Raw genomic sequence first — 25,796 nt, 5'->3', positions numbered from 1 at the left:
TTTCATAACGAAATAATAATAACAATTTTAATTATTATTTAACGGTCTGTACGTTACATTTTTTTTATGGAATAGGAGGACAAACGAGCGTACGGGCCACCTGGTGTTAAGTGATCACCGCCTCCCACAATCTCTTGCAACATCAGAGGAATCACAGGAGCGATACCGGACTTTAAGGAAGGTGTACGCGCTTTTTTGAAGGTAACCATGCACAAGGAAGCTCATTCCACAGCATTGTAGTACGTGGAAGAAAGCTCCTTGAAAACTGCACTGTGGAGAACCGCCACACGTCCAGATGGTGGGGATGATATCCTAACTTGTGGTGTGTGGTGGCAGGAATCAGGTTAAACAGCTCTTCGGAACACTCTCAAGACGCACAATGAAGCGACATTTCTACGCAACGCCAAGTGATCCAACCGTTCACAGAGCACTGGGTCGCCGACAATTCGAGCTGCTCTACGTTGCACGCAGTCAAATGGATCGAGCTGATACTGGGGTGCGCCAGACCAGAGATGACAGTTACTTATTATGTTATTGCATTATGACATGTTTTTATTGCAAAACAATATATTTATCAATATATACAAAATGTTGCGTATTATGTAACAATTCCTTTGTTGACATGAATTTAAATATATTAAAATTGACAGCCCTACCGAGTTCGTACACCGTAAATCCGTGTTCCGTAGTAAACAGTGGCCAGTGCCTGTTTTAGCTCAGTAGTCAGTAGTAATCGCGACACGGCCACCGCTGGCTGCACGCAAGTCCTCGCGACACCATGTCGTCTAGGACTCCTGTACCAGCTCCTCGCATGCTTATACCATTCCAACCCAACTATATCCACGTGAGTTTTAATCTTTTACTTACAACTTGTAGATAGATGACCCCGTTATCAGAAACTCTGCTTCATTCTTCTTAAAATTAAAGTTAATATATTTTTTTAAATACGGTGTGTGTGGATGTATCTACTGTACAGTGTACTCAATATCTCTTGTTTTGTGTTAACAATTACTTATTTATCTTCCTCGTGTAAGGTATTTGACTGTTTGACGTTTGAGAACTTTTGTGGCGGTAATTGTAAAACAAAAAGAAAACTTTTGACATTTATTAATAAGTGTTATTTCCGTGACCTACATTAATAAAGTGATTTTGATTTGATTTGTTTTAAGAGAAAGCAAATCAGTGCTTTCTTGATGTTATCATTAATGTTCTTTTCAAGAGTAATAAACTTCGTCTATGAGTTTGCTTTCCCGTTTTAAGTTCTTAAAAAATACCTGCAGCTCTGACTACAATAGTAATAATTTATACGCAACTTTCATTTGTAATTTTAGCCATTTTCTTTTAAAAAGCTAAGCTTTGTTTTAATATAAGTTTCTAGAATTCAGATTTCTTTGATTATCGTTGTGGATTTTTGATTTATTAACACTGAATTATACCAGTGGGAGGCTCATTTGTACAGGATGCCGGCTAGATTATGGGTTCCATAACAGCGCCTATTTCTGCCATGAAGCAGTAATGTGTAATCATTGCTGTGTTTCGGTCTGAAGGGCTGTAGCTAGTGAAATAAGTGGTCAAATGGGACTTGACATCTTCTGTCTCAAGGTGACGAGCGCAATGGTAGTACCTCTCAGAATTTTTGGATTTTTTAAGAATCCTGAGCAGCACTGCATTGTAATGGGCAGGGCGTATCAATTTATTTGTCAATAATATTTCGAAATTGTTTCACAATGGAACTGTCAAACCGTGCGTCACTAAATTGTGTCTAGATAATAATATAGAAGTGTACGAGTATTGTAAAAATATTGCCAGTAAAACTAATTTCAATAAAATTCAGATTCGAATTATTTTATATTATTTTTTTCTATTGTGGTCATTCACTCCATATTGTTTTATGTAATTAAGCATGTCTGTCTGTCAGCTGTGTTTTGTCATTTGTGTCCAGGAAATTACAAACTAATGTTTATTTTATATTATATCATTGAATTAAAGCTATGTAATGTGTATTAAGAACGTATAAGTATAAATTAAATATGATATTCCAATATTGACAATCAAATATTTTTATGCCGATATATTGGCGAATTGTGCTGTACTACCATTGCGCTCGTCACCTTGAGACAGAAGATGTCAAGTCCCATTTGACCACTTATTTCACTAGCTACAGCCCTTCAGACCGAAACACAGCAATGATTACACATTACTGCTTCATGGCAGAAATAGGCGCTGTTATGGAACCCATAATCTAGCCGGCATCCTGTACAAATGAGCCTCCCACTGGTTATAATTCAGTGTTAATAAATCAAAAATCCACAACGATAATCACATTTCCACCTCTCAAGGGAATAATTTCGCTTGAACTGCTTTATTTATCAGTATAAATGCACTATCACTTACAAGATTCACTTATTGGGCTATCATACACAAATATGACAATTTATATTACATAAAAAATTTAACACTTCAGAAAAATCAACTTTCATCCATAATTTCAACGAATACGAATTTACGATCAGGTCACGTGTTCTGACGCGAGTTTAACATTTTATACCAATCCTAAGAAAAGTTCTCAACGCCACTAAATAAGTCATTTCAAAAAAAGAAATATTGCCGTTACAAGCATTCTACTACTTAAATGTAGTTAAATTAAATTAGATTTAGTTGGACAGTGACACATAGGAACGTTAAAAGTTAAAATATTTACAATTAGAAAATTGTTGCACTCTTTTAAATCAATCTTTACAGCTTCATCAATTTATAATTTACTAGCTGACCCGACAGACGTTGTTCTTTACATAAAAAATTAAATAATGTTTCTTCTTCTTGTGAATAATGTTTGTTAAGGCGCGGACTAACTAGGATTGTAAACGCTGCAACCAACTCTACAATATTTGTGTTGATCATGTAGCTAAGCTGCAAATGGGCATTTATTTTACTGGTTTTCTGTTGTTTGATCAAAATTTAGATATTAAATTGAATAATTGTTCGGTTTAAGTCTTAGAAAAGTACTAGTTCTATTAAATTCTTTAAAAAAAGAATGTTACTATCGCTGAAAATTCAGAGTTTTTTGACTCCCAAAGTTTAGTTTTGGGAAGCAACTTCCAAATTTTTTATTGGATATTTCAAATTATATAATAATATTCTATTCGGTTCGAAATTTTCTTTAAGTCGTTCTTTGTGCACTGTATTTTTTGTGTCGGAATATTTTCATTGGGTTATGTTGTAATCGACTCTCTAAGAAACCAAGTTTTGTGGATATTGAGGTACGACCGCGCCTTAACATCAACAAGTATTTCGTAAAATATGCCCCCTGTTGCTATAATGAAATTGTTTCACAGCAGAACTGTCAAACCGTGCATCAATATATTCTCTCATAGAAAATATGTGCATACAAAACAAATTTTGGAAATTCAAATAGTTATGCGTCACAAGCTGCACTCCATGAAGTAACCCCCATTAAAATCCGTTCATTTGTTTAGGAGTTCACTGGAAACAATAAACATCAGGACACTGGATTTATACATTATACTAGCTAACCCGACTTACGTTATACAAATGATTTAGGCTTTCTTTAGTGTTAATTCCGCCAATATTTGTTCTTAAAACAATTCGACACGTGTTTCGCCTCTACACGAGGCATCCTCAGGACGTGTTGTCTCGCCAAAATCTGGCACGAGACTGAGAGACAATAATTTGGCATTTGGTGGAAGGTTGGTATTTTTTACTTTATTTATCAAATCTAGACTATTTTTCAAACTATACTCAGGATTGGATACTTCTTTACAAAATAATTAAAATCAAGAAAATTTAGTCATTTCAAAAGCCGATAAAGGTAATTGCATTGTTATTCTAAATAAAAACGATTATGAACAGAAAGTAAATGATATAATACAAACCGACGATTTTGAACGTCTGAACTCGGACCCCACTAAAAACTTTACTTCAGAATTAAAAGAGTCCATTAAAAATTCGTCATTTATTTCTCCAAGTAAATTAAAATACGTAGTTCCCATGAACCCGCGACCTCCCATCTTATACGGTTTACCTAAAATTCACAAAGATAATATTCCTGTCCGTCCAGTAGTTTCTTATATCGGTGGCCCGACGTACGACCTTACCAAAAAACTTAATGTAATAATAAAAAACAAATCATTATTCAATCCTCAGTATAGTTTGAAAAATAGTCTAGATTTGATAAATAAAGTAAAAAATACCAACCTTCCACCAAATGCCAAATTATTGTCTCTCAGTCTCGTGCCAGATTTTGGCGAGACAACACGTCCTGAGGATGCCTCGTGTAGAGGCGAAACACGTGTCGAATTGTTTTAAGAACAAATATTGGCGGAATTAACACTAAAGAAAGCCTAAATCATTTGTATAATTATGGATTTCCGCAAAGTAACGCCTAATTCAATAAATTTTCCGACATACGTTGTTCTGTAGATAATAAAAAAAATACTGTTTTAAAGGAATTTGTCAATAATACTTCAAAACATAAAGAATTATTTCGTAAAACATGCTCTCTGTTGTTTTTTTTTTTTTATGGAATAGGAGGACAAACGAGCGTACGGGTCACCTGGTGTTAAGTGATCACCGCCGCCCACATTCTCTTGCAACACCAGAGGAATCACAAGAGCGTTGCCGGCCTTTAAGGAAGGTGTACGCGCTTTTTTTGAAGGTACCCATGTCGTATTGTCCCGTTGTTATAATGAAATTGTTTCACAGTGGAACTGTCAAACCGTGCGTCACTAAATTGTCTCTAAATAATAATATAGAAGTGTATTGAAAAAATATTGCCAGTAAAACTAACTAATTTCAATAAAATTCAGATTCGAATTATTTTATATTATTTTTTTCTATTGTGGTCATTCATTCCATATTGTTTTATGTAATTAAGCATGTCTGTCTGTCAGCTGTGTTTTGTCATTTGCGTCCAGGAAGTAAGGCGTGTTGTTGTGACCGCGAAGCGTTGTCGCTTGTGAGTTATTGTGGGAAATAGGGTTGCCACGTAGATTTTATTATTATATATTAGATAATATATCAGTAAAAATAAAAATACTAAAGTAAATGATGCAAAAAATATAATAATGTTTAATAATATTGACAAACTTTTATACAAATAATCTTGCCCCAAACAAGGCATAGCCTGTGCTATGGGTACAAGACAACGATACATTTGATACAAATTTAGTATATTAAGTACTTGAACCTTTATAAATACATATAAACATCCATGACTCGGACACAAAAATCCATATTCATCATATAAATGTTTGCACCTACCGGGATTTGAACCTCTAGCTCAATAGGCAGGGTCACTAACCACGCAGCTATGTAATCGTCCTAATAATCAATAAAAATGTCTTATTTTTTTCCGACACCTCCAACAAATATTAATGTATACAGAAATGTATTCAAAAACTTAACAAATTATATACTAAAACGTTCCTCGAGAATCATGCTATCCATTGGTGAAAACAACATGATAATCGGTGCTGTAGTTTTTGAGTTTATCGAGCACAGACAGACAGACAGACGCGGCGGAGGACTTTGTTTTATAATATAATGTAGTGATAAGTATATATAAATGACACAACATATCAAAATAATTAGAATTCTATTCTGTTTAATCTTGCTAATTTCAGAAACGGCTTAAATGATTTGGATTAGCTTATACTGACATTACTGTACTAATAAGAAATATTATGTCAGATTATTATATTATGTGGCATTCTAACACAACACCTTTACATCAATGTATAATACAGATAATATAAATCGTGGTTTTTTTATTAATAATAATATCCTAGTAATGCTTGTTTTGCACACCGTAAAAAAGCGACGATGTGACGTCATCGACCTCAGAGGTCCAGAGATTACCGGGCAGTATTAAAAACAGTTGTTTTACTATGTTTTCCTTTATTAATGATGACGTCATCTTTTTCCAGACGACAATCAAAGTATACGCACGGTGTCTGCGGCCGGACATCGAGTACAAGACCCTGTCAGTAACTTGGGGCACGCGGGCCAAGGAGGTGGTAGCAACTCTCCTCAGCAAGTTCAGGATGAGGCACCGGGATCCGCGGCTGTTCTACCTGAGCATGGAAGTCAGGGTGCGAGCAGCCGGATTGAGGACGACGTTGGTGCTGGATGATGATGCAAGACCAGCGGCGTTGCAGGCCTGTCACCCCAAAGGCTATTCAAAGTAAGTTTTTGCTGATAGGTTCTACATTTTCCGAAGCAACTAAGAATTAGGTTATTATAAACCAGTAGGACGCCCCTTTGCACAGGAAGCCGGCTAGATTATGGGTACCACAATGGCGCCTATTTCTACCGTGAAGCACTAATGTGCAAACATTACTGTGATTCGGTCTGAAGGGCGCTGTAGTTAGGCAATTACTGGGCAAATAAGAGTTAACATCTTATGTCTCAAGGTGACGTGCGCAATTGTAGTGCCACTCAGAATTTCGGGGTTTTTCAAGAATCCTGAGCGGCATTGCATTGTAATGGGTAGGGTGTATCAATAACAATCAGCTGAACGTCCTGCTCGTCTCGGCCCTTATATTCATTAAAAATACTATTATATCCTATCTCTCAAGTTGGACTAAACTGCACTCCATGAAGTAATCCCCATTAAAATCCGTTCATTAGTTTAGGAGTCCATCGCGGACAAACAACGTGTCACGTAATTTATGTATATTAAGATTATTTTGTTTTGCCAATAAAGCGTGACCTAAGCGCTAATTTATGAGATTGATAAATGTCAAACAAACTAATCACAATCTCAACGACATGTTTCAATTAATCAGTAATAATTAAACTTCACAACTTTGTGTTGGACATCGATCATTGGTTATCAATTAGGTTTTAGGTCACCGCTGGCCTAAATAGTGGGACTTTATTGCAAGCTAAGTAAACACTTAGGTACTTTACGTTTTTGTTTCTGAACCTTTACTAATAGGATGCTCCTTTGCACAGGATGCCGGCTAGATTATGGGTACCACAACGGCGCCTATTGCTGCCGAGAAGCCGTCCCTAGTGAAATTACTGGGCAAATATGTCTCAAGGTGACGAGCGCAATTGTAGTGCCGCTCAGAATTTTTGGGGCTTTTCAAGAATCCTGACCGGCATTGTATTGTAATGGGCAAGGCGTATCAATTACCATAAACTGAACGTCCTGTTTGTCTCATTTCTTGTTTATATAATTTATTTAAATAATAGTACAAATAAATTGTAATTTATTAACACGATGTACCCTTTAATATATAAGTGATATTTCTATGTAAGTAAATTATTTTTTTATCAGAAGTCGCTTGAAAAGATTTTGTCTTTTATAGCTAGATTAGACTATACAAGCTAATAATAACAATAATCAAATTTTATTCTCAATTACACAGGTTATAAGTTTTGTTCGGAAACATTTTGATTTTGTTAATGAAAGTCCCATAACTGAAGCTATCTGTCAGTTAAAGTCCTGTAAAAATTTATTCAGCGGTTTTGGATTACCCGGAATAACTACAAACATTAATTTTAATAAAATTGTCATTCTTGTGTATACAGGATGTTACAAAACTACCCGTAAAGCCGAAATGAGGTTAAATGGGGCCCTATAACGAGTGTATTCACAATTTCAGAACCGTAATAACGCTATATAACATACTCCAAAAAATAAAAAAATATTATTATTTTCACTGATGTACAAACCCTATTTCAGTAAAATTAAAGAGTAAACTACGCAGAATGTAGTACAGTTCTACTTAATTCGCGGAACGGCAAACATTTTAAAAGACCTAACCTAAGGAAACAACCTAAACGAACATTTACTTTTTTATTATAATCATCAAATTTATAGAAACGGCTCAAGTGTGCTCCGCTCCGCCTTACTCAATACTTCGCTGGTATATTATGGCTTGTGTGGTATTTCGCACCATCGTCGGTATTATTGATGCGAAAACCGATCCAACACGTTGTTACATCTCGGTAACCGTTGGGCAATCGGAGAAATACACTATGTCCTACACATAACCATTTTTCTTATGTACCTGAGTATTTTTTTTATGATAATAAGGGACTAGACGAGCAGGACGTTCAGCTGATGGTAATTGCCGCCAAGGATTCTTGAAAAACCCAAAAATTCTGAGCGGCACTACAATTGCGCTCGTCACTTTGAGACGATTAATTATGTCTCAATAAATAATTAAATTAGGTCTTATTAGCCCACAGAAACACAGTAATATTAACATATTGTTGCCACACGGTAGAAATAGGCGCCGTTGTGGTATCCATAATCTAGCCGGCTTGCAAAGGAGCCTCCCACTGGTATATGTATTGTATATATTATATATGACTATAATGATTAATGATATCCTTGTATTGAGGTAGCAAACATTTACGAATGAAAAATAGAAAAACTATTAAAGTAGACAAATATTAGGTAAAATAGGCCTTTCTTTTTAATAATCTGGTTCCCTGACATGACAGCTTACTAGGGTTGACCATTGGGATGACCAAATATTTGGCTTTGATAATTAATTATATTTTTTACGGGTTATTGTGTAACACGTTGTATATACATACGCATTAGTACATTAAAAAAGCTGTATCTCCGAAATAAGATACAGACACTACCGGCCTTACAAATAAAATTGGCATAAAGTTATAACTAAGCATAAACAAAGAATATGTAAAATGTTTACAATTAGACATTTTGCTGACGAATGGCTTATTCGGATATATAACGTTTCCCGCGTTTATTTGCAAGGCAGCTTGTCATTCGGAAAACTTCAGAATTATCATTTTTTTTTTTTTTTAATTTATTTAGTGGCACGGGAAGAATTAACATTGTATTGACAGTGTTGTCAACGATATTGTGAACATTTTGCATATTCTTTGTTTATCATCAGTTATAACTTTATACCCAGTTTATTTTTAAGGCCGTGCATGTGTTTGATCAAAATATATTGTAAATATTGATTGAAATATGTATCTGTCAAAACAATAGTGAGTAAATGACGACAATAACGCGAGACCACCGCGTGTCACAGATGTAAAAGAACCAACATCGGAGGTACCCTTCCGGTGCGTTCTATAATCTATTCCTGGCTAGCGCTACGTCATTAAAAACTTTAAAAAGGTCTCCGAGCGCTCTCAACTGACCATATGTTTTATGTCGACTGAAATGGTTCTTACTATTTTAATGACTTGTTTCGTTTTACAAAACCTGTAAAACGAAACAGGTTTCGTTACACATATGTCGTATGTTTTGTTGATTATGTTATGATTGTTTTATGTTATGACAAGTTTTCGTATTTTTAACGCTTGGGGTTAGGTTATTAATATTAAAGATTCAGCACGTAGGTACCTACCTATGGATTGTAAATATAGCTATTAATAGCTTTAATTTCTGTTGTTGTTAAGGTTTTAAGGGCGCAATAGTAACAAAACTGGGCTTGCCAATGTCGCTAGAAATTTTGGGTACGATCAAATGAGCGCAATTGTGAAACCGCTCAGAATTTTTGGGTTTTTTCAAGCAGCACTCTGTTGTAATAAGCAGGGCGTATCAATTACCATCAGCTGAACGTCGTGCTTGCCTTGTTCCTTACCGTCATAAAAAAGGGAACCTCCGAGCATAGCCCTCTCCATTGCCCTAATACAATAATATTAATCTCAGCAACCAAGAACTTTCTCAGACGTCATTACTGGCAACACACACTGGCGGTAAACCTTCGTCTTGAGCCACTGCAGTATTTGACTTCTCTCCAGAAGTTCTTACGGATTCCGAATTGAGTACGCTAAAAATTTATAAGTATATGTGATTCCTTTAAAACTTTGTAGAAGAATAACATATTAATATTGTTTTCCAGGTTCTCTCTACAGATGCGGCCGGGTGGTCTGGTGAAGATCTACGACTCGGCGCTGATGTCCTCGTCGCAGTACAAATGTATACTGACGAGCGAGCGCACCACGGCTGACGAGCTGCTGGCAATATTGCTGCACTGCTACGACTCCAGCGAGGGTGTCGAGAGGTTCTCCTTGTATGAGGTAATTACTCTTAACTATTTCTACCAGTGGAACAAGCATTTAACACCACATTCCAGAAGTAGAGAGGTGAAGCGTAGATTTTGCTCTTAATGATCGCGCACCCTTAGTGACTTGAGCTAACTTTGCCCGAATGAGCGTTTCATAGCTGTGGCAAATAAATCTCATTCACTACCCACAAAATAATGTCCTCAGTGCGCCTAAATATGGCCTCACCTCGATATTAATAACAGGTGTAAGAGCGCTTCCGCAGTACGTCCGATCCGAATCCGATAAGAACCCGTGAAAAGAAGGTCCGAAGTCGTAGAACTATTTTTACGGTTGACAGAAAGAAATCGGATGACGAAAGCCGGATCTAGTTCGTAAACTACCATAGAAATAGTTCTACGACTACTCGGGACCGTGTTTTCACGGATACGGATCGGAATCTGATCGGACAAAATTAACAAAATACTGAAATTTTGCCACATACAGAATATGGACATCATCTACAGTATATTTTTTCTACTTCGCTTCGCTTGATATTGTTATTATACTCATCTTACTGAAATAAACTTCTTTTGGCACATCCTACTTTTTTTTTCTATCAAAAGTATTTCTTTAAAAGTAGGGTTAAAATTAACACTATAGCTACATGAAAGAATTAAAATCCATTTATTCTTATATTCCTTTCTCATTCTAAGACCAACTTAGTGATTAAAACTATGAACTCTCAATTTTTCAGGTATGCCCATCACAAGAATACGAGAGGAAGTTACATCCCGATGATCTTCCACTATTAGTCCAGCGAGCCTGGCCTTCAGACACCGACTGCCACTTCAGGGTACGAAGGAATCCTCGCGCACCTCCACTCCCTCCTAGAACTAACCCCACCCCACAAGAGAACGAAGAAGAAGATGAAGTTTCTAGAGCATTATCAGCGCTGTCTTTAGAATCAGACAGCGACAACAGAAGATACAGCCCAGTCTATAAGTTCCCAAGCATTAGCTTCTGTAGAGAAACGAAAAATGACTATTTATATATTTGACTTGTTTTTTGTTTTAATTTCAAGTGTAAATATGTAAATTGTATATATAGGGTCGTTTTGTGTGAAGCCAAAGAGATTGAATGTACGTTAAGTATGCGTATTGAGAGGATAGTGAACCCAGCGAGTTTTTGGAAAGGGAGTGCTATTACCAGTAAACAATCAAATTTCGAGGGATATATACCGTACTTATATTAAGGATTTGTCTCCGCTGAGCTCCAACTAAATACCGTACTAACTAAGAACAATAGCTTTTTATTACGGCAACTATTAGATGCTTGTGTGCGTGGCATCTTTCATTTTGTAACATAAACTTCGTGTTATTTTAAATTAATAAAATGCAAAATACTTACTGTTGTTGAGTCCCAGTGTCTTTCTTATTTCTTGTAGTATTCGTTTTACAAAGTTACTACGAAACCCGGCATTTTTGTTTCAATTATTAGCAAAGTTTAACAGAACATGTGGCTCGTGAACGTCACACATTGCTCGAGTACTCCCACTATATTAATTAACGCATTTTTCAACTACGTCTTCGGTATCAAGCTGTAGCGCAACGGAGACCAAACCTTAATCTAAGAGGCAGTAAATAATTACACAAATGGAATGACAATAAGATGAGATGATGATATGTGAATGTTTCACTATGTAATCATTGAATTTTTGCAAATAAAGTAGAACCAAAATTTTATTTCCAAAATATAACTTTAATTAATTGAAGTTACATTAATTGATTGCTATTATATGTTCTATCATTTGGTTTTATCTTTGTGTTGTGATATTTATTATGTCTTAATGTTATCCAGGAAAAGATAGTAGAAAAGAGATTCAAATAGTCCAGAACATAACACTATGGTCCAACAACAGGATGTTTTATTAGCATAAATAAATTGTTCTCAAATTTATATCGTTCAGTGATTGAATTATAGAATGTGATTATATATATCATTGTAATATATTCAAATATAGATATATTTAATTAATATTGCAATATATGTGGATTGCTCGTTTCTTAAGCTGGTCACACACGAACGCGCCATTTATCCCGACGACAAATAAATTGCGTCCATATGACTTAAAATTTTGACTAAAATTCACCTGCACGCCATTCGCCAATTAGTGTCCGTTTCTTTCTATTCTCGTTTATTAATATAATATAATAATAAATAATAAATTATACTCTTTATTAGTTTGAAAAACATTCACCAAACATGGCGGCGTCCCGTCTTGGAGCAGACTTAACACAAAGTTGGGCCTTGCGGATGTATTCTTGACGATGCCATTTGATTGGCGAGGTGGCGTGAAACTCAATTCCACTATTGTTTGTTTCGGATGGCGCGTTGGCGCATTGATTGTTCATCTGTAGATTTTGACTCGGCGCAACTACGTTTGGCTTGTTGGAGCGTTCGTGAGTGGCCAGCTTAATTATCAGAAACCATAATATTTTATGAGATATTCTACCACGAAGCTCGTCTGTCCAGATCTATATAAAGCATTGTAAATATATTTAAGTAGCTAGTAGACACCAAAGAGGCGCGAGACAGTAAAATAATTTAATAATCAATGTCTACGTCACAACAGATTTCTATCTTACATGACAATAAATTACTACAAATTAAATTTTTCTTCCAAAAAAAAAAAATTACGACATATTTACGTCCGTATCCACGACCGTAGTTAGTGTAATATATTGTCTAATAAGACTTAACATTTCAGAAGATACTGTGGAGTTTTGGGTTAAGAATTTAATGGCAAGACCGCGTATCACTCAAAGTAAATCTATAGTAAATTTAATCACAATGGTTACAATCATTTTCTATATCTATGAGCGTATTATAAAACTATTTAGAATAAAAGTTTTACTGAAAAAAAATGAAATGAAATGAATCAAAATAAAGACATTAATTGTTAAGTTATTTTACGATATTCTAGATATATTAAATCTGTTATATAATTGTGATGTTTTATTTATTTTTAAAGGGCAACGCCCAACACACTTCGTATACTATGTCATTGAATGCAATATGCTTTTAATTAAATAAATATCATATGTTTTTTAATCTTTTTGTTTTATTATATCACCTTTCGTCTGATTTATTTCTAACTGTGATTGTACTGTACGGGCTGAGGATAAAACTATATTCAAATTCACATGTTTATCCTCCTTTCCATAAAAAAACTGATTCAACGTCAAAAACGATCGAAATAGTATGCCTCAGACCTGAGAAGAACTGGTGTAAGAAACTCTGTGTTTTTTTTAGCAAAATGAGAACAATCGAGCGTACGGGTCACTTGGTGTTAAGTGGTTTAGAGTGAGTAACAATGGTATGCCTGCTACTACAAAGCTGTGGAATGAGCTTCTTTGTGCAGTGTTTCCGGTATGATACGACATGGGTACCTTCAAAAAAAGTACACGTACGTACAACGCTCCAGTGAATCCTCTGGTGTTGCAAGATAATGTGGGTGGTGATCACTTAACACCAGGTGACCCTTACGCTCGTTTGCCTCCCTTTTACAAAAAAAAAAGAGTTGTTAAAAATCGTATGTGTGGTAAAGGTTACTATAACATAAATAATTTTCTTAATGATATTACTGATTTTAAGTGGAGCGAACGCCCCCAAGCTATTAAATTATAAATTTTAGTGTACGATACTGCATATATTGTAACAAAATTAAGAAAAAAATCACGCTGACTTTCTTGCGTCCGTTCTTCTCAGGTCTGAGGTATATTATTTTGAAATACATGTTTATCATTCAATCTAGAATAAAATTGGCCGAAATTTTTTATATATATATTTTTATAGATATAGTTTTATTAGTTTTGTGAAGAAAATTCTTAATCTAGAAATCATTCTAGATCGTCCAGAACTGTGGCATCTAATTTAGAGCTTTCTTAATTTTTCTAGAAATCTCTAAAATATTCTAGAACAATCCAAAATTATTTTAGATTAGTGATAATCACACATTAATCACATGTCTCAACCCCGTATCTTCTACAACCTTATAGGTATCAACTTGCAACCACCATAGTGCAAAATAGAAGCCTTGTACCTATTGCGACACACAAATTACAAACACTATTTGCTTGCGATGCGTAGTTTTGGCAAAATTATTATTATTATAATTGGCTCATGTTCACTATAATAGTTCATTATAGTGAACATGAGCCAATTCTGAAATATCTAGCTATCTATCACGTATCATTACCGTTATCATTGATGTTTATTATAATAATCATATTTTATTCATAATTGGGGGGACGGCGCGTACGCAGTCCCCACTACCAAAAATTACGCGTCCGAGTTATCCGCATTAGGGATAATCGCAGAGGTCAACCCATCCGCAGTGCAATGGAAAGGCCTCGCTCTGGGGGAACCGCCTTCTTGATCACGGTGTCCCCTACGCCAGGTAAGTATGATTTTGATACGGCTCGCAGAGCTACTGCTCATTCACGAATAAATTTTAATAGCGCAGTCTAAAAAACCATCGGTACATACTAGCGCCATCTAGGTGAATTAACATGAACTTAGTTGACTCCTTGTTCCAAGTAACGTCGCATCGGTCTGAATAATGAGCTCAGAAAAACTTGAAGCTAACGCAAATGTGCGGTGGAGGTTACTACAACATATATTGGCTATTTAATTATAAATATTGAACGATATTGCATATTTGCAACAAAATTGTGATGCTGTATACACGGGCCATGCAGATCTCTCTCGGGAAATCGTCGTCAAGTGTCGGGAGAAACTTGTAACGGGGTAAATTGAACCTAGTCCATTTTAACTGTTGTTTTAGCATTTACCACTAAGAAGACTCCATTTATTATTTTATTTAATTTTTTTGAGGATAACCAGTTACAGTTACAGTAAATGAATCTTAATATAAGTAATTAATGACTAAACAAAACTGTAAGTACATGCAATTAAAGTAACAAAATTTCATTAAGTTCACAATTACATGAACTATTATACCTTAAGAATTAATATAACAAACTTAAATACTATTTAAGATTATTCAAAAATTTCCGAACGGCAGTCTAAAATGCAATGGGTGATGTCCTAAATATGTCTAGAGATACGTCGAGAGAATTATATGTTTGGCATGGTCTAGATACAGGTAAGTGTATTTACAGATTAGTACGAGCTAATGGCAACGCAAAAGACCCTGGGGTTTATATAGTAATCGGCAAGGAACTCTAAAAGTGAGAGATTTAAGCAACATAAGGCAATCGACAAATTTCGTAGTACTTTGAAAAAGAACACCATATCTAATATTTGACGACGAACTGATTGGCTTTCCATTTTAAAAATGATTCAGTCTTTCGACATATATTTTTTATGGAGTTTGTCTAGACCAACCAATGGCGAACCTTATAGACTGGTGACCACACACCACTGCAGTATTCTAAGGTACTCCTCACGAAGGCATTATAAGTAAAATATAATATAATATAATAAATAATCTTAGTAAACGAGTTTTTAAAATGTTTACTATTTCACCAAGAAGACTTTGCTAAGATTTTGTCGATATGTGGGAGAAATGTCAGTTTATTATCAAAGACTACTCCTAAATCACGAATGCAATTTACCTCTTGCAATGCTGTTCCACACAAGTGATATCAGGATTTAATGTGTAAATTTTATATAGTGACATTCCTCTCCTCTCCGCTTTAGTGGAAACCGGGCTTAATTCGCCAGCATATCCCGAGCAGAACAAATGAAGGACAATCAAGGTCCCCACAGATTCCCTGTATTACATGAACAGTAATAGACTACGCATAATACGAACTGGGAAAAATTCTTGACTGTTTATTCCTAATATCCGGACGAAGATTTTTAAGATTGTACAAAAAAAAACTAATAGGACATCTGGATTCGAACCGGGGTCTTCTGCTTTCCGGATAATCCAATGGCCCATCTGAACTATTATAAAACTAATGTAGTTTTAAATTGAAACCTAGCTAGATCGATTTATCGTCCCCGAAATACTAAATTTTATAAAAATCGTTGGAGCCGTTTCCGAGATTCAGATTATATATATTTTTTTTATGGAATAGGAGGACAAACGAGCGTACGAGGGTCACCTGTTGTTAAGTGATCAGCGCCGCCCACAATCTCTCGCAACACCAGAGGAATCACAGGAGCGTTGCCGGCCTTTAAGGAAGGTGTACGCGCTTTTTTTGAAGCTACCCATGTCGTATCGTCCCGGAAACACCGCACAAGGAAGCTCATTCCACAGCTTTGTAGTACGTGGAAGAAAGCACCTTGAAAACCGCACTGTGGAGGACCGCCACACATCCAGATGGTGAGGATGATATCCTAACTTGTGGCGTGTCGTGCGAAGGTGGAATTCGGCGGCAGGAATCAGGTTAAACAGCTCTTCGGAACACTCCCCGTGATAAATGCGGTAGAAGATACACAATGAAGCGACGTCTCTACGCAACGCCAAGTGATCCAGCCGTTCATAGAGCACTGGGTCCCCGACAATTCAAGCTGCTCTGCGTTGCACGCGGTCAAATGGATCGAGCTGATACTGGGGTGCGCCAGACCAGAGATATATATATATATATATATACATATATAAAAGTATGGCTCGTTTAAGGATATAAGATCTTTTTTAAATTGAAACCTAGCCAGATCGATTTATTGTCACCGAAATCCCCTGTATACTAAATTTTATGAATATATGTGTATATTTTATATATACTACTTTTTTGAGAAGAAGTAATCGACAGAATTCTTATAGGTTTCTGTAATCTACCAGCAACGAACTATACTTCATATTTTTTTCAAAGTTCTAGGTAGTTAGTAAGGAGGAATAAAATCAAAAGTATTTAATTATATAAGTAATAATAATAAAAAATATTTGATATAAGTACACAGTAAGGTTTGCAAAACTTTTTTTTAATTTCCTAATTTGTCTCCCGAATGACCCTTATTTAAAAAAAAAATACTTTGAACGTTGTGTTTGGGCATAAGATACCACCATCCTACCAAATTTCACCTAGTTCAGTAGATTCGGAGCAAATTGGAAGTGTGAAAGAGGGACGGACAGATAGAAAGACGTTCAGGTGATTCCGTAAGGGTTCCATTTCATTTTTTGTACGGAGCCCGCAAAAGAAGTAAAACAAATTAAATATAAAGTATTTTATTTACAAATGATTGCAACAATGAAATACAGACGCATTATAATTACAAGAGTCCAAAAAATGGTATCGAATAACTAACGGCACTATTACTATCCGATATTTATACATCACCATCATCAGTGCAAAGGTATCGTAAGTGATACATCATACATATTTATTTAGATAGGGAACAAAGGTGCCTGAAATTTTTAGGGTCAAACCACACTGTTAGGAGTCCGGTGCGGCATTAACTGCGGCACAAAGATTTCCATTTCACTTACACAGGGAGTCGATTTCACGTATTCTGTTTATATGATTAACTCTTCGGTATTATGTCTGGTCCACGAATTGCCTAAACGTGTCAGTCACAATACCTTTAGTACAATGCTTAATATTTATGAACTCTTATCTGTGCGCAAGACCATAATTTATCATATTTTCATTAAAAAAAGGAAATTGTACTTTAATCTTAAAGCATCTTGAAAACTTTAATATAATACAATTCCTACACGCATGAAAATTGTATTGCATATTTGCTGTATTTAAATTTACATAATATTGTTATAATAAAAATGTCACTATTTTTTACACGAGATTTTCTCCCATTCTTCTTATGTGCTCATATCAGGCTATAAGAAAATAAATTTTGCCGGGGGTTCAATATGTTATCTACAATAACGCCGCGCGACGATACTCTTTGGCTTATCAATATTTCTACTGTAACAGCGCGCTGTTAAAGTGTGGTTTGACCTTTAACTTCATATGTTAGTAATGTAATATCATTACTAGTGGCTAGAATTTAACCTCCAAATTCAACTATCGGCCGTGTGCCGATTTTCTTAAGTTAGCAATAGATAAAAAACGCTCAGCAACGACAATCGTTTTCTTTAGATACAAATGAAATATCAAATTATTTCATATGTATTACAGGAAAAATATTTATATTTTGATCTGCCTATCGGACATAATTAGAAGCTACAACTGCACGTTAAAGCCGCTTTCTAAATATTTTCGAAATCCCATATTTGCGATCCGAGATTGGTATTTTCATCAATTTTCCCAAATTGCCGATCCGAGATATTCACTTCGATCTTCTGCTCTTAGTACTTCAGAATCCATGGGTCGTTACGTTGGTCAATTCTAATCCATCTTTGGGGGATTGGTAACGAATTATATAAATGACACTATAATGCAGATTCAAAATCAATCGACGAATGAGGTGACATCAAATCTGGATTCAAAATAATTTTGAATTCATCATTGAATATTTATAACGGCTGTACGTAAAACATAATATAACGATTTTCTTAACACTGGGAGCCGATTTTTGAGAGTTGAACGCCCGAATACATAGTGGCTGAAACCACTCAACCATAAAATTCTTATAAACATATTAATTATATATTACCATTGTTCAGAAATATTCTAACATAAATATGCCTTATGGCAACACTGTTTAAAATTTAAGACTGTTATCGTACGTTAATTTTACTTACTCTTTGGTTCCAGTTAGGTAACTCAAAGCAGTGTGGTCTCATGTAAAATTTATGATTTTATCTTAATTATAATACAGTCCTACTAAAAAAATGCCATAATTGTGAAAAAAAAAACTGTGAAAAAATGGCGTGTGTGACAGCTCAAAAATCGCCCCCCGGTCGAACGTTGCTAGAGAACTAAAATCTCCAAGCTATAATGCTTGAAAAACATACAATATATACCTAATTTAATGTCTATTTATTTTGTCCTTCGCATATTTCACTCATTACATAAATCCATCGAGTGCGCAACATCCATAAACATTTATTTAAAACAAAACTAATTGGTCATTAGTCTTTACACATAAATATTTTACTATGCAATTTGCAAATTTAAAAAAAACTATTACGATTACCATATAAATATGTGTATGGGAGGTAATTATGGAATAATATGGACTACGTAATAGAGAAGCTATTTCGGACAAGCTGTTGCCAACAACTTCATGACGCGTCGTTACCCATTACATTGGGAGGAAATATGTTCAAAATTACTGGTAAAAGTTCACTCTTTGACCATCACTTGTGTCTTGAGAGTTCCAATATCTCAATATAGTCCATTGAAATGTTACACTTTTAGAACCGAATATTGCTTTTTTAGACAACGCAATTTTATTTTTGGGACATATGTTCTAGCAAATCCTAGAAATATGTATACTTTATGCCCTTAATTTAAAATTAAAGAAGTTATAAGCAAAAAAGTGGGAAAATTTCTAAAAAAAAATGATTTCTTGATCTATAACTTTTTTATACATTTGGGAAATTAGGGATTTGCCACAAATTATGTCCTAACGACTACAAAAATGTAGGACGCATAGTTTCAGAGATATCGCGAAAATGGTGTTTGCACCCCTTTTTCCAAGATGGCGGCCGGGCGACAAGGGCGGCAACCCCACAAACTTGGCTTTTAGCTTATACTGACCCCCACATTTCCCAAAAATAAAATTGCGCCCTCTAAAAAATGCAAAGCTCATGTAACATTTCAACGGACTAATAGACACGAAGACTAAAATGTGTATTATTGCTACAAATGCTTAATCATAGACTAATTGAGTTGACGACAGCTGTCCATAACTTGTGTTACAAACATCAAGCCAAGTTCTTCTCTAGTACATAAAACATATAACCATAATGGTGGTAATCAAATAGCCTCAAAACTAAGGACAGATCTAAATGAGAGCTTACTGCACTTATTATTATTATAAAGAACAAAAATACCCTTTGGGTTTCTTTTGCAATAATGTCTTATAGCTAGCTGCTCTTTATGTGTCAAAGTCATATTTTTTAAATAAATAAAAAAAAAATTGCTCTTTTCCCACACCGAGTACATACATATTACACACTATCGTTAATTAGGTAGGTGCTTGGCTAATAATAGTAGTATTAGCACTCCAGTATGGTGTAACATACTTGTAGCATTAGCCTGAAGCCACAGTAGACATATGCACAGTATGGAAACTCCCTACAAACGTTTGAAATGACACTCTCACACAAACATGAGCATCGACGAGGCCCCTAAGCTGTTTTCGCGGTCTTGCAGTAGCGAGTGTCGCGTCAAGACGAGTGTCAAATTGTTATTTGGTTCCGCGATCTTTTTAAAAATGCCAGCGTATTGCGTGGTATACGGCTCTTTGAAGTCGGCTCCATCAAAACCGGAGCTATTGTTTTTTAAACTAACGAACCTCCCGCTTTTTTAAAATTGGTAAGAAAATTAAGCTGACAACCCTATTGCTTGAATGAAGTGTAGGCACGCGTAGGTAAGTATTATATGAACAAGGCTTAGTTTCCATAGTGTTACATATGTGTACTGTGCTGAAGCTTCACAAACTACCAGTCCGGCCCTAAAATCCTACTATCAAAGTAGTTCGGATCCGAATAGTGCGGATGGATTTAGTTTCGGAACAATGTACATTACCATTAGAAGTTAAGCAGTATGATCATAATAAATTCAAACAATGAAAATGTTAATGACAAGTGAATTTGGGAATAAGGTAAACGAAAATAAAATAAACGAAAGACAAAATGTCTAATCGCGAACTTCGTATCGATCTTCGGGTCCGAAACACTTTCGTAATAGGAAAATTTATGATCCGTCAACCGAAACTTCGTATTTCGATTTTGGTAATAGGGCTCCTGGTTACAACACGGAGAACCCATTTGGAAGACTGGTAATAACTTTCCAGGGTCCTTACTAATTTGAAGAGATTTAAAATAAGGTTCACTTCAAATATCAACTTAACACTTCCATCATATAACTTGGATGAACTTAAACGATTTTAACATATATTTTATAACTTTATAAACATCTCTTATATCACCTCGAAACAATTTTGTAACAAACAATTTGTTCGTTAAAATTATTTTAATATCAATGGAAAACTGTACCAACTAAGAATAATTCTAATTTGTAATCTTGAAAGTACAATAATATAATTTATTACTACAAGGATTGGCCTCCGCTGCGCTACAACTAGATACAGCAAAGTGAGGCAATACTACGTCCAAGTGGGCGTACTCGTGCCAGTCTCGAACAATGAGTGACGTTGATGTGCCACGTTCTGTTAAACTTTGGGTTGCGTAGTAAAACTTTGTAAAAAGAATACTACAAGAAATAAGAAAGACACTGGGATCACATATCATCAGTTAGTATTTTGTGGTATTAATTTCAATGTAAAATAACACGAAGCGTATGTTACAAAATTTGAAAGATGCCATTGAGTGTCAAGATGCCACGCACACAAGCATCTAATAGTTGCCGTAATAAAGAAGTTATAGTTTAAAAAAACTAAAAAACACGCTTTATATGACGTTCTTGGGTAGTGCGGTATCTAGTTGGAACACGGGGGGAACAATCCTTAATCTAAGTACAAAACATTAATTTTAGATTGCCCATTTTACTGTGATTTGCAAATTGTTAATTTTTCTTGAAATTACTCAGTGATATATTAAACAAATTAAAAATATTCCTGAAAAAGATAGAAGGCTACTAAGAAACGATGATGATACAGAATAAATTATATAACAAAGAATTTTGGGTTCAGTAACATTGTAAAGAAAGTAATAAATATTTGTATGGTAACAAATAATTGTCTTAAGTAACAATATAAAGTAATAACTACAGAGACAATACATTCATATGTTTTCGGCGAAAAATATATTACAAACATTTAACATTTAATCCTTCCGAAATCGGCAAGTTCCCCAAAACACTAGATTTCACAGATACACCAAAATCGAAAGGGCCGAATGGCACACTATTCCGTCAATAATTTCTGACCCTTATTTTGTTTATAAGATGGTATATTTTGCATGGTCTTATAGCTTGATTCAATAGCTTTCTGATACATTCACTCAAATCATCCTAGCTATAAGCAATCTATTAATACACGTAAAATAATATGCATTGACAGAACGCTTCGCGAGCGTCAGAATCACGCCAATCTGAGGCATATGCGATCACTTTCCCGGAACGGAAAGGTACATTCAAATAGTAATGATTTACTTAAGACCGTTCCCAATATTCAGTCTATCTCTTACTTGAGATAAAAATCGTAACTATCGTTGACTTTTCTGTCCCAATAAACTTATCGACGGTAACTCACCTTATCCCTACACGCTGTCTGTCAATGGGACGACGTATAGCTTACCAGCGATAGAAGTTTGTATGAAAATTGAAATTCACGCATCCCAATATAAGGCGATAAGAATGACTTATCATGTATATTGAGACAGAGTCAGATTATTGATAGCTAATTACTGACAGTAGAAGGTAGTAATTTATCTCTATCTGTAGATAGTATATTGGGAACGGCCGTTAGTGACCTACAACTTACGTGCACAGTAACTTGAGATAACAAGAGAATTTTTCGGTAGGAAATAGCCATGTATTTATTAATATATTATATTTTTATTAATTATTATCGAAAAAATATACAAAAAGCAGAAATATTGCTGGCTAATTTATTTAACTTTACTTATGAAATATAATGTACATACCACGTGTAGTCTTATCAATAAATAATTAATATAAAATATATAATAGAAGGACTTAAGCTGAGATTTATAAAGCGTATTTAGACTTTGCTCAGACATATCTAGACACGACGATAGGAAATCTGAGATTATAAGCCGAACACTAAGGAAATGAACAATTTTTGCGTCATCACAACAGTTGTACGACGTTTTAATTTTCCCGTATAATACATGCATTGGTGTCACTGACCTGTATACCACTAGACAGGCTGTTCCATGTGTTTGACAGCAAATTTTTTATTTGAAACGCCACTCGCGAGTGTACAGAGAACTAATTTTGAGGTGTAATGGAAATGGCTGTAAAGTAGGAGTATTTTTGCATTTTGAATTAATTTCGTTCGTTTTCCGCTTTATTTATACTTCAAGAATCAACGTATTAAAGCACACAATTTTTTTTGTAATCATTTTCCACCATCTATCGATGTTTTTTGAGGTTGTCTACAGTAGTTTTAGTACCGCAGACTCTCGCTATGGCCAACAGCGCTAAAATGGCGAATATCAAACAGGCACAAAAGCACTCTGACAGCCGCCAGTCCAGTGGTACATAGTAGAGGTCAGTGATTGGTGTAGTTAGTTGTTACCTGTCATGAACGTTTGTGTACAATAAATATTTTAAGTTTTTTTTTTTTTTAATTTTGCTGACACCCATAGCTGTCACACATCTAAAAATGCGTTCCGAGTGCCAAGAGTGACATTTTTGACCTATTCGATGATGTTTTCCTTTACTGTCACTAGATGGCGCTCTTTCGAAGCCATACAAATCATAGTTACCTTTTACCGCATTTCTCCATAAGTCATTAATCGATTTCAATTTAACTCAATAACTTAACTAATAATCAAATAAGTTTCATTATTTGTACACTGTTATAATTTAGTATAGGTACTATCTATTGGAAGAGCTTGTTATACTTTTCTATTGTGCTGTTTTAGGTTAAGCTCAGATTAATGTTAGCTGTCAAATGCCAATGATTAAAGTTTGTGGTAATTTTGAACTCAGCTAAGTTTTAAGTAAGTAAAGTCTAAGTAAGCTCTATAGATTACAGCCTCAGAGTGCTTTAGACGTTAAAACATCGAATTCAGTACGCTATGTACTCTTATCGGCCGTTACATTGAGATTTATCGGCCTCCATATACCGCCGGAGGAAGGAAGTTCTGTAGTTTGCTGACGAGCACAAAAAAGTTCTTCGGAGACCTTAAATATTCTTTTTTCATGCCAGTAACGAGCAGGACGTTCAGCTGATGGTAATTGATACGCCCTTTCACTAACAATGCAGTGCCGCTCAGGATTCTTGTAAAACCCAAAAAATCCGCACTACAATTGTGCTCGTCACCTTGAGACGTAAGATTTTAAGTCATTTGCCCAGTAATTTCACTAGCTACGGCGCCGTTCAGACCGAAACACAATAATGCTTACACATTACTGCTTCACGGCAGAAATATAGTATAGAAGGCGCCGTTGTGGTACCCATAATCTATCCGACTCCCTGTTTAAAGGAACCTCCCATTGGTAAATGGAGATGTAATGAAGCCGAGTCATTAAAATTTCAAAACTTTTACTTCGTAATAAAGAGTTTGCAATGATAAGAAACTCTTTGGAGATCTGAAGAATTGCAAAATGATCAAGCTATAGATAGCGCCATTGGTGTTTAAAATTTGAATCAGTTTATCAACGCGTGTGCCCCTAGATCATAAATCAGCATGTAAAAGCGACTAACACTATAAAACTGTTGTTTTCAGTCAATTAAATAAGTAAAACAGCTTATACAGCGTTTACATAAAAATTATCAATACCTAAATGATTGTGGCTTAAATCATTATCATAATGCCCACAAATGTCCAAATTTAACACCTAAAGCACTTATACATTAATGAAATAATTTAGAATCTGTGTGGCAAAAATTATTATGTTTGTAATACAAAGCTTTATACTTTAACAACAAGAGACATATTATTAAGAAATTTAATAGTACAATTAATTTACAGTCCCGAAATACGAAGTCAGGCAAAATTTTCACATTTTATAATAATTTACAATGAGAGCACGTCATTACTTCCATGATCACACGACACGATAGTGCAGCTCAGTAAAATTGAGATAGCGTCTATACTGGCGTATCCCAGTGGATTGCGCAATAAATATTATTACTTACTATAAACTTTTCAATACACAAAAATAGGCAAAACAACCGGTCTTAAAGCACCATGTGCAAATCCTCGCACTGTATCCCAATAACTTGGACTATCGCAGATTTTTTCAAAATTTCTTGCTACATCAGAACTAGTGACAAATTTGTCTATGAAAGTGCATAAAGTGATCAAAAATTATTCGATGTATTGCCAGTATAACTGTCCTAATAGATGTAAAATTTATCTAGGTGACCAGGATTTTCATAAATAGTCATAAAAATGAGCATCATCTTCTTGGCCATATAAAAATCCACATGATTCATAAAGCATAAATCACTGCAATGCTTTCCAGGAAGTCTGGATTGAGCTTGAAGTCATCATTTATTGAGCGACAAGTCAGAAGAGTGCGATACAATGCGAAGACTGAAAGCAGAGGCTAAAGAGCGTTTAGAGCACGCCTCGAAGGTCCATAGTCTTCAGGTGGTTCTCTTTCCCTGCCACGTGAACTCCTCTCCTCACGGGAGAGATGTCTCTCATCGCGTGGATACTCTCGGTTATATTCACGAGTGTAGTCGTGGCCGTAAGCTTCTTCGCCCCGATAATCATGGCCATAATCCTCGCGATACTCTCGCTGATAATCACGGGGATACCTATGATATTGTTCCCTTGGATAATACTCCTCTTCGAGTCGCTCTGGACGTGCCGCTCGTGACCTACTCCCTGGGGATGACAAAAGTATACATTAAAATACCTTATTGTTTATTACAAGTTCCATATAAATTTTAACAACGGGCAAGTCAGTAACCCTACAGAATACTAACGCATACAATACTAAAGTAGTAGGTATTGAATTTCAACCAAAACAGTTAGTGTAAACACGGCACACAAAGGTCTAGGGAGGCAGTCGGGTTGACGCGGC

The 25,796-nt window shown here is 35.3% G+C and overlaps 2 protein-coding genes and 1 non-coding gene across 6 annotated transcripts in view; 1 reads left to right on the top strand and 2 right to left on the bottom strand.

Moving 5' to 3' along the window:
• Positions 1–746: 746 nt before the first annotated feature.
• LOC126969100 (uncharacterized) lies at positions 747–13,116 on the top strand. Its single transcript, XM_050814406.1, has 4 exons — positions 747–844; positions 5,946–6,202; positions 9,861–10,038; positions 10,760–13,116. The coding sequence occupies exons 1-4, from the start codon at positions 779–781 to the stop codon at positions 11,060–11,062; spliced, it is 804 nt and encodes a 267-aa protein (XP_050670363.1). The 5' UTR covers positions 747–778; the 3' UTR covers positions 11,063–13,116.
• Positions 13,117–14,310: 1,194 nt separating this feature from the next.
• LOC126969291 (U1 spliceosomal RNA) lies at positions 14,311–14,472 on the bottom strand. Its single transcript, XR_007730367.1, has one exon. It is a non-coding gene; the product is annotated as a U1 spliceosomal RNA (small nuclear RNA).
• Positions 14,473–17,187: 2,715 nt separating this feature from the next.
• The window catches only part of LOC126969094 (voltage-dependent L-type calcium channel subunit beta-2), a 269,340-nt gene continuing 260,731 nt past the window's right edge, over positions 17,188–25,796 (bottom strand). For 3 of the 4 annotated variants that reach the window (XM_050814399.1, XM_050814401.1, XM_050814400.1), the window contains one exon: positions 17,188–25,597. In XM_050814399.1, coding sequence (XP_050670356.1) covers positions 25,314–25,597 — 284 coding nt within the window. In that variant the 3' untranslated portion in view covers positions 17,188–25,313. The remainder of the gene's footprint in view (positions 25,598–25,796) is intronic. The other variant, XM_050814402.1, reaches the window with a different exon arrangement.

This window comes from Leptidea sinapis, chromosome 17 (genome assembly GCF_905404315.1).
Source record: "Leptidea sinapis chromosome 17, ilLepSina1.1, whole genome shotgun sequence".
Lineage (NCBI taxonomy): Eukaryota > Metazoa > Arthropoda > Insecta > Lepidoptera > Pieridae > Leptidea > Leptidea sinapis.
This window is presented reverse-complemented; position numbering and strand designations above follow the sequence as displayed.

Excerpts from the sequence above, each read along its gene's own strand:
- LOC126969100 (XM_050814406.1), top strand. The coding sequence starts at position 779 with ATGTCGTCTAGGACTCCTGTACCAGCTCCTCGCATGCTTATACCATTC. Across the intron at positions 6,203-9,860 it reads CACCCCAAAGGCTATTCAAA|GTTCTCTCTACAGATGCGGC; the intron begins GTAAGTTTTTGC and ends ATTGTTTTCCAG. Across the intron at positions 10,039-10,759 it reads AGAGGTTCTCCTTGTATGAG|GTATGCCCATCACAAGAATA; the intron begins GTAATTACTCTT and ends TCAATTTTTCAG.